We start from the raw sequence: 8,417 nt of genomic DNA, 5'->3' as shown, positions 1-8,417 counted from the left end.
CAGTAGTACTGGTAGAAGGAAGAAATCTTGTTCCATCTTTTGGAATGATCCGTACCTGAAGACTCGGATGTGTTCTCCCTCCAGAACACAGAAAATTCATACATGTCAATGAATTTCGATGGGCACCTTTCTTATTGCTCACATCTTGTTCTGATTGGACATGTATTGTTTCCGGGGTTGTTAAGATTTCCCATTCTGTTCTTATCCTCATGGCGTGCCGGGAGTTCAAACACTTCGGCTGTGACTAAATATAAATGCAGTTGTCAACAATAGTGTCCGGTGTTATATAACCATGAACTAATCTACTGTTGACAGTAACATACTAACAGACACTATTAAGAAAATAAATACTACTAATAATTGGTCTTGTGATAAAACATTAGTTCTCCATCCAAAATTACCCTGTGATCAAGCACCATGACCAGCAATTGTGGGACAGGATGTACCCCAAGACTCTAAGATCTGCCTTGTGGTGAAAAATTGTCTTGTGACAGAAAATCTCACATGCCCCAAAAATGAAATGAAATGAAGTTAAGTCGGAGAAGTTAGGTTGTCATTGCAGTACAGTACTAAGGGCTAGTGTGAATACTTCATTTAAGCTGTGAATGCAGCACCTAACCAGAACATTATTTTTGCCACTAATTTTGAGTTGAATGCACAGATTCTATTTGCAAGTTCAAGAACTAGCAATTATGAATTTCAAGTCATCAACAGTAGGATACTGGACAAACTACAACCGATATGTATTTTTCTATCGATCTGTGTATTTTCATTGTGATCTGTATCTCTAATGTAGAAGGCAATTAAGGTTGTCAGGGGTTTACAAAGATGCCAGGAGACCAGAAGGCCCAGAACTATAACAAAGATGCAGCATGTCTTCAGTTATATCATACACGAATTTTCTCAATCATTTTTTGTTGAAATAATTTTTTCTGATATTCTCTCAAATTCTCTCCATCGTCATGTAAAATCAGAAAATATCTACGCTGCAGTTCTTCCAAATAAAGTTCAGAATCTGTTACTTCCGGCAGTCCATTAATTATTAACCATCCCTTTGCATCTGCCAATGCCTGCCTTAGCATTTCCTCCTGAGTAGCACTCAAACCCACAGAAAAATCATCTGGCACATCTCGCGACATATGTTTAGTAACAAAAAGCCACACCTTCATTTTCGCCTCTAGCTTCTTTCTCTTACTTTCCTCCTGTTCTGGATTCTCCATATCTCTTTCAAATTCATTGAGCTCGTCAGTCGTTAGAATTCTGTCAATCACCCGCCTAGCTAATTGTCGTCTACGACTTTCATCCACAGCAACCTCAGCCGCAGTTACATTTAAAATCCCATCATCATCAACAGAAAAATACACTGCAATGTTCGGTAATCCCATTTCAGTTGCTTGAATTCCATCAAAGATGAAATGACCGATAAGATTGTTGTCCTCCACTAGTACCTCTTCACCTTCATGAACCCCAAAACAGAAGCTACGTTGATTATTCCTTGCAGTTGTGAGATGAAGTCTTATAACAATTGGAATCTCTGTGTTTCTCGGAATCAAGTTAGGCATTGTTAAAGTTTTTAAACTTATCGGCGCAACATCTGCAATCGAAATGCCATTCTGTAGAAGATTACTCGATGCTTCTTCACCACTCCAAACTGCTGCTTGAAGCGCCGCTCCTTGAACTGCGGCTATATCTGGCTCTCAATATTTCTCGAATTCTCGGAATTCTTGTACTTCCACCAACAAGAATAACTTGATGAAATTGAGAAATCCCTGAAACTTGAAGACACTGGGCAATTGCTTCCTGACATTTATCAAACAATTCCTTGCATTCCCTATCAAACACATCTTGTGTTACTGTAGTACTCAATTTAAGAAATTCTTTCGGAGATTCATCATAGTAAGAATCCACACTGACTTTTGTCTCTGTAACATTTGGATTACTTAGTTTTTTCTTAGCATCTTCACATGCAAACCTTAAACTGCTCTTAGATCTGAGACGAAATGAATTATTGTAGTGACAAGAACAGTGTCGATATAAAAGGTCATCGAAATCTTTACCACCAAGATGAGTATCACCTGCTACAGATTTCACCTCATAAATATTCCATCCATCTTTAATATTGACAACCGCAACACTTAATGTTCCTCTCCACCAAGATCAAATATCAAAACATTCTCCATTTCCGCAAGATGGAATCTTTCTGATTTTTAATTCTTCTCCGATCCAAAATCCAACACTACTGTACGTAGCACCCAAGTCGATGCCAATTACAACCACGTTCTTGGACACCATTGATGAACTGCTTCCAGTTTCCTTCATTATTCAAGAAGCAGAGTCGCTGATGAGTGTAGTTAGAGAGAAAAGAAGAAGAATTTGAGAGATAGACGACGAAATCTGAGAATTAGGGTTAATGCAGTAATGAGAGTGAAGATTTAAATAGAGAGAACCAGAGGAAAAAGGCGGTTTAGAAATCTCAAAGAAAAGTTGGTCAGCTAGAATTCACCCTGAGCCTTTTATATGATACCGGATGTGCAAGCTTTGCCTTTCGTTCAGTGAATAATCCTAAAGCGGTCATTGGCTTATTTTACAGATTAACAGCTGGTTGGGGCACTTGCGGCTCGCCTTGGCCAGAAACTGGATTCAATGGACCAGAAAGTTGAGATATTTGAGCATTCGGGACAATTCAGATGAATTGTAGCTACACCGTGTGTACCATGTACACTGAGCTCCAGATAATTAGCCGCATTGGTGATTCTGTAGCGGTAGTGCTCGGAATAGCAACTACATGACCTGGGTTCGTTCTAACAAACACTTCCCATCGACTGCCCACACTGTTAAACAATAGAAAATCAGAAACGAAGTACCATACAATGTTATAAGGGAAGAATTTTCCTAGTAAACTATGACATGAAAATCTTGACTTACCACGTTAAATCGCGTTATCATGAGTCCCAAGGAAGATATGAATGAGGTAGAGAGTTGATGGCTGAGACGGCCAGCATTGTATGCTCAGCTGCTAGCTCTTTTGGTCTTTCTACCATGACTCTTGCTAAGGTATTCAAGGAGAAAATTCATGTCTGCAAGGTTGTGTGTGCCTTGATTGATAATTTCTAGTAGTTGTGAGAATTCTTCAATTGAAACTGCGGAAGTGAATGCATCACTTCATGAGATACGGCATCCTATCCTATTGTGCTGTTCTTGTTAAATTTCATCAACAGGTCTGAAATCTAATTAGTAGTATCAATTGGGTAAAATTCATTTTTCTTTCAAGTGTAAGTGGAATAACCCCTACCTAACATTTATGTCACATAAATAAAATCCTTAATACTCTAGATGTACCGCTAGTCCTTATGTAGGTATTACCTAAAACTGCATAAATTATTTTTAATTGATGTACTCCCTCCGTACCTATTATATAGGCGAAATTTTGAAATTTTTTTGTACCACTAGATAGGCGGAGTCCTATTTTCAAGATGAATTTTCTCACAAATATCTTTATTTATTGAACATGGAAAATTGTGTTAGTAATAAGACAAAGGGTAAAACAAGAAAAAAACATGAAAAATGATGAATTCAATGTGGTTTTCTTAATCTAAAAGATTTGGTCCCTCCGCCTATATATGTGGTACAGAGGGAGTACATTACAATTTGGTTCTTTTAACATTGTTGGTTAATTACTCCTTAGTTGTTTCTGATATGACAAATGGCTCAATCTGGCACAATCAATCAAAATATGAAATAGAAATGAAATCAAAGTAAATCAAGCACACACACAACACAAGGGTTTATAGTGATTCGATCAAGATGATCCACATCCACTTATGAAGACAACGAAACGATTTCCACTATGCATCAAACAAGATTACAAGGTATTTAATCAACCCCTCTCAAGAACCTTAGCTCCCTTTTTGGTGCCTCACACTCTCTTTACATGAGTTTATCTTACCTTACAAAAGGAGAAGGAGATTTTCTCATCTCCCGAAGACTTTTTAGTTTTAGGTCACAAAACAAACAAATGGGATGGATTCTACAAGGACAAGCCCAAATAGAATACACATATGTATTCAAGGCATAAACATCAAATCTCCACCTTGACTTGAATACCATCAAGTCGCAATCCGATTGCATCATTCCGCAATACGATTACAGATGGCTTCATCATTCTTCACCATCGTATTCCCTTAGCTCTTACAAGGACTCTCAACACTTGTTGACACTAACCAAGTCCAAGCAATGTTTGAACTTGATACTTGGAACCGGCTTTGTCAACATGTTTGCAGGGTTATCCGCTGTAGGAACCTTTAGCATCGCTATCTTTCCTTCCTCAACTGCATCCTTGATAAAATGATACTTGAAATCGATGTGCTTCGTTCTCTCCTGATACATTTGGTTCTTGGACAAGTAAATGACACTTTAACTTCATAGAACAGAGTTGCACTCTCTTGTTTGAACCCCAGATCACCAACCAAATCCATCAACCATATACATTCCTTCTCAAAAGACGAGGGTACCCAAATACAACACAATGTTTTTATTTCAACCTATAAGTCCTATACAAAATGTGATCATCTATGGACAGAGTCGAGACAATACGACAATTCGCACTACAACAAAAACATACATGGATCATTCTTAAAAAGTGTGATCTAAGTACTGACTGTCTGTGATTTTTGCCATTATATCTAAAGGGTGATCTATGGATAACAACTCTCCTGCGATGAAAAGTGTGATCTTACCCTATGCAAAGAACATAAAGTTTTGAAAAGTTGAGATCTAAAGATAAGGTTTTAAAAGTTGTGATATTTCCTCTAAGTTTTCAACCCAACTCTACCTTATACAAACAGTAACCCAAAGTGTGATCCCATACAATTTCTGCACCTTTAACTCAAATCCAAAAACTGATATAGAAAGGAAACAATGTCCGAATCAAATTCATTACATGTCTGAATCAAATTCATCCAACGTCTGAATCACATTTCTGAACCACAAACTAATAGAAAAATACACATTTCTGCAAAGTCTTACTACATCAGATCAAAGTATGTACTGAACAACTTGTACTGAGTCTGCGGAGTCTATCAATTTAAAGCTCATTGCATGAATACAAATTCTACTATAATCTGTAAATGCAATTTCAAGTTGCAAATTCCGTTCCAAAATGGGTATAAAAATCTGCGGGCATCCAACTCAAAACCAATTGGCAATGAGTGGAGAGGCCCTAATAGATTATAAACCGCAGGATCTTAAATAACCCAACCATGTGGGACTAATAATCTCAACACGCCCCCTCACGTGTAGCCTCGGCGGGTCTTACAAACACGTGGACAATTAAATCGGGTGACGCGGAGTAAAGGTGCGGTCAACTGACTCGACACAAATATCCTGCTCTGATACCATATAAAAATCTGCGGGCATCCAACTCAAAACCAATTGGCAATGAGTGGAGAGGCCCTAATAGATTATAAACCGCAGGATCTTAAATAACCCAACCATGTGGGACTAATAATCTCAACAATGGGAATTCTCAGTCATCAACCAAAAGAACTGGAAAAGAAACTTCGTCCAGCGTCGTCACACAAGCTGTGTGTACCAAAAAACTTGCAAATGAATCATATTCAGGAATTTGCTTGAAAATGCTAAAGGGAGAATGCATAAAATTTAACAGCTAAACTAGTAGACATGTTACTAAAACCTAACACAAAGTTAATAAATATCAATCAAAATTTTACGAAACCTTAATTTCATCAACCTACTTCAATTCCTTAAAAATTCGCATTAGAAAACGAACAGATCCATAAATTCAAATACTGCTCGAAACTTACTTCAGCTCCCAAACTCTTATTTCAAAGACAAGATTTTATAAGATTGAAACTCAATTTTCACACTCCTCATCAATGGACATATAATATATCAGCTTAACTTACATCATACGAATTCATTGATAAAATTGCTGAAACTGCTGAAGGGAGAGATAATCTCAACCTAAACCTCAAAAAATGTAATTCTTGGAAGTATATATACCTTTAGCCCTTCAAGAATTTCTTGGCCTTTTTTTCCTTTTATCACCAGCTTTTTAGGCCATGCAACGTGATATCCCTCCGCCTCTCCTACAAGTAATATTTTCTTTTCGCCTTTAGGAGGAATCGGAAGACCAAATCTTGGCTTTAATCCCACTTCTACAAGTACACGCACATTTCCTTTACCAATACGAACATTGTGTAACATATCAGAGCTCTTTGTACGAAAGACCTTTCCTTTAGCCACATCAATAGATGAACCTGAAGATTCCAGACACATTATACAAGATTTTCCCTGTATTCAGAAAACATATGAACTACTCAGAATAAATATAGATGCAAACCAAAGAACAATGAAAAGAGAAAGAATACAAAAGAAAACACCTTTATGTTTACATAAAAAATGTCTACGCACAACTAAAACAATAATACTGTAAAAAGATCTATACACTAACCTTCCCAATACCAATATTATGTTTCGATTGAGACACCCTTGTCCTCACTATCCTTGACTATTTTTGGAGAAGAACCAGCTGAGGACTACAATAAAAACCCAGGAACAATGAACATTCTAAGAGTTTATAAATCTAATATCTTGTTTCATCTGTCATATTCTTCTCTGTATCTGTACATGTAGCTGCATAATTATCCTACATCTATATTATCTAAGGAGTTTATGCTTACCGAAGGTTTGCTCGCAGCTGAATAATTTTGATGTGTGTATATTGAGGCCTCAGCTCCCTGTTAACATATCGCCAATAACATAATAAGAAAACGTTAAATAAAAAACTTATTTACTTCATCATCTAAGCATAATTCAACCTACTGTCCCACATGCAACTTACTTGAATCCCCATGAAGATGGAAATTTGGGCTTCTAGGCGCGATATCCTCTCACTTTCTGAGCTTGACTCTGTATTTGCACTGTGGCAACTTGGTGCAGATCCACCCTGCATAATATGTATATCATTCTGAGTTTGACTTAAAGATAGGAGCAAGATCTATGTGTTCAAACATATCAAACCACATGAAGTCATCAACAATATTACCATGAATGCATTTAATTACTAAGTTAGGTTGCGTGTTTATATAGTTGTTGCATATATTTACTGTGATGTAATCTACTACATAGGAGAGTAATTGCTAATCTATTGGTGCACTACCTCAAACAGAAGGAATAAAAAATGAAGAGTAAAGGTGTTGAAGCTTATGTTACCTGTGTTTGGAGCACAAGAGCTAATTATTCTTCTACACGAGCTAGTCTTTGCTTCGTTTGACAAGGTTCAGCTTCCACACTCAATCTGGCCCTCTCTTTCCTCCTACATCTTTGGTCGTGCCGTATGAAAGTATCCCTATGAAACAAACTTTCCCATGCCTCTAACATTTCCAGACCGTTCAGCAGTCCCCAAAGCAAGTGTTAGGATATCATTGCCGCCGCTTATGGCTAGGGAACCTTCTTTCACCTGTTCGGTCAACTTGTCCTACAATTTAAGAGAGAAAAAAAAAATTCCATATAGAAAAAATACTAGCGAGAGTTAGGGTGCTTTGTAAAAAATACTTAGTTCTGCAAGAGCTTCCAACTTAAACTTGGGACATCCTTCATTTAACGGTTTTTCAGCATCTTCTTTCTTTTGAAACTCCGTAGGATCCCAAGAAAAATCTTCCATTTCAACGTCTTCAACTTCAAGAAATTATGCTTCCCCAACATCTTCATCATTTGAAGTATACACTATGTCTTCAACAGTTGAAATATGCCCAACATCTTCCCCATGCCAAACCCATTTAGAATAGCCCGGATCAAATCCAACATAAAATAAATGGGATCTTACTTCTCCAATGGTCAGACCCGGGGGAATGTTATCACAATCAAAACAAGGACATCTTATATTAATATGTTTTTTCCTACGTTTATGTGAATGCTTTTCATTATGTTTTTCTACGTTACGAACTGCAAATCTAAGGAACTGCTCAACTCCGTTAATATATGCATCAGATGTCCTATCTTCTATTATCCATGACTTATTCATTACTGCAAATGAACTTGATAATTAACAATAATTGAAGAAAAAAAAGATAAACATATTCCAGATGGAAAACAAAGAGACTGAATGAGCCTAAGGAGAATATAGGGGTCTAATATATCATACTTTTATACAAGCAAGTCCAAGTGACTTTCCCAACAGTTGTTTCAAGCAGCAATTACATCCTCCAAATAGAGCAAAAAATGTAACTAACCTAGTAAGGGCGCCATAGTTTTTCCACCTAAATATCCTAATCATGAACAAATGATGACCCTATGTTCTGCATCTTAATCATGATAATTTTCAGCATCATACAAAAAGGAAAAAGAGGAAAGTCAGTAGCATTTTCACAGTAGTTCACATGGAGTCTAAATGAGAA

General features: G+C 37.0%; 1 protein-coding gene across 1 annotated transcript; it reads right to left on the bottom strand.

The window, feature by feature from the left end:
- Window positions 1-1,638: 1,638 nt before the first annotated feature.
- On the bottom strand, window positions 1,639-8,044 carry LOC113312107 (heat shock 70 kDa protein-like). The gene is made up of 9 exons (XM_026560865.1): window positions 7,847-8,044; window positions 7,400-7,498; window positions 6,863-6,967; window positions 6,702-6,758; window positions 6,507-6,557; window positions 6,022-6,312; window positions 4,222-4,392; window positions 2,246-2,313; window positions 1,639-2,146 (listed from the first exon to the last, which is right to left on the bottom strand). The coding sequence occupies exons 1-9, from the start codon at window positions 8,042-8,044 to the stop codon at window positions 1,639-1,641; spliced, it is 1,548 nt and encodes a 515-aa protein (XP_026416650.1).
- Between the last annotated feature and the right edge of the window lie 373 nt (window positions 8,045-8,417).

Source organism: Papaver somniferum, chromosome 9 (genome assembly GCF_003573695.1).
Source record: "Papaver somniferum cultivar HN1 chromosome 9, ASM357369v1, whole genome shotgun sequence".
NCBI classification, from domain to species: domain Eukaryota; kingdom Viridiplantae; phylum Streptophyta; class Magnoliopsida; order Ranunculales; family Papaveraceae; genus Papaver; species Papaver somniferum.
The sequence above is the reverse complement of the archived record's forward strand: the minus strand, read 5'-3'. Positions and strand labels throughout refer to the sequence as shown.

What these genes read in the sequence shown, in the direction of transcription:
- LOC113312107 (XM_026560865.1), bottom strand. Translation starts at nt 8,044, where the DNA reads ATGAATAAGTCATGGATAATAGAAGATAGGACATCTGATGCATATATT. An exon ending in CCATCTTCATGGGGATTCAA is followed by an intron (nt 6,759 to 6,862) that starts GTAAGTTGCATG and finishes ATATGTTAACAG; the next exon opens with GGAGCTGAGGCCTCAATATA. An exon ending in AAATTCTTGAAGGGCTAAAG is followed by an intron (nt 4,393 to 6,021) that starts GTATATATACTT and finishes TACTTGTCCAAG; the next exon opens with AACCAAATGTATCAGGAGAG.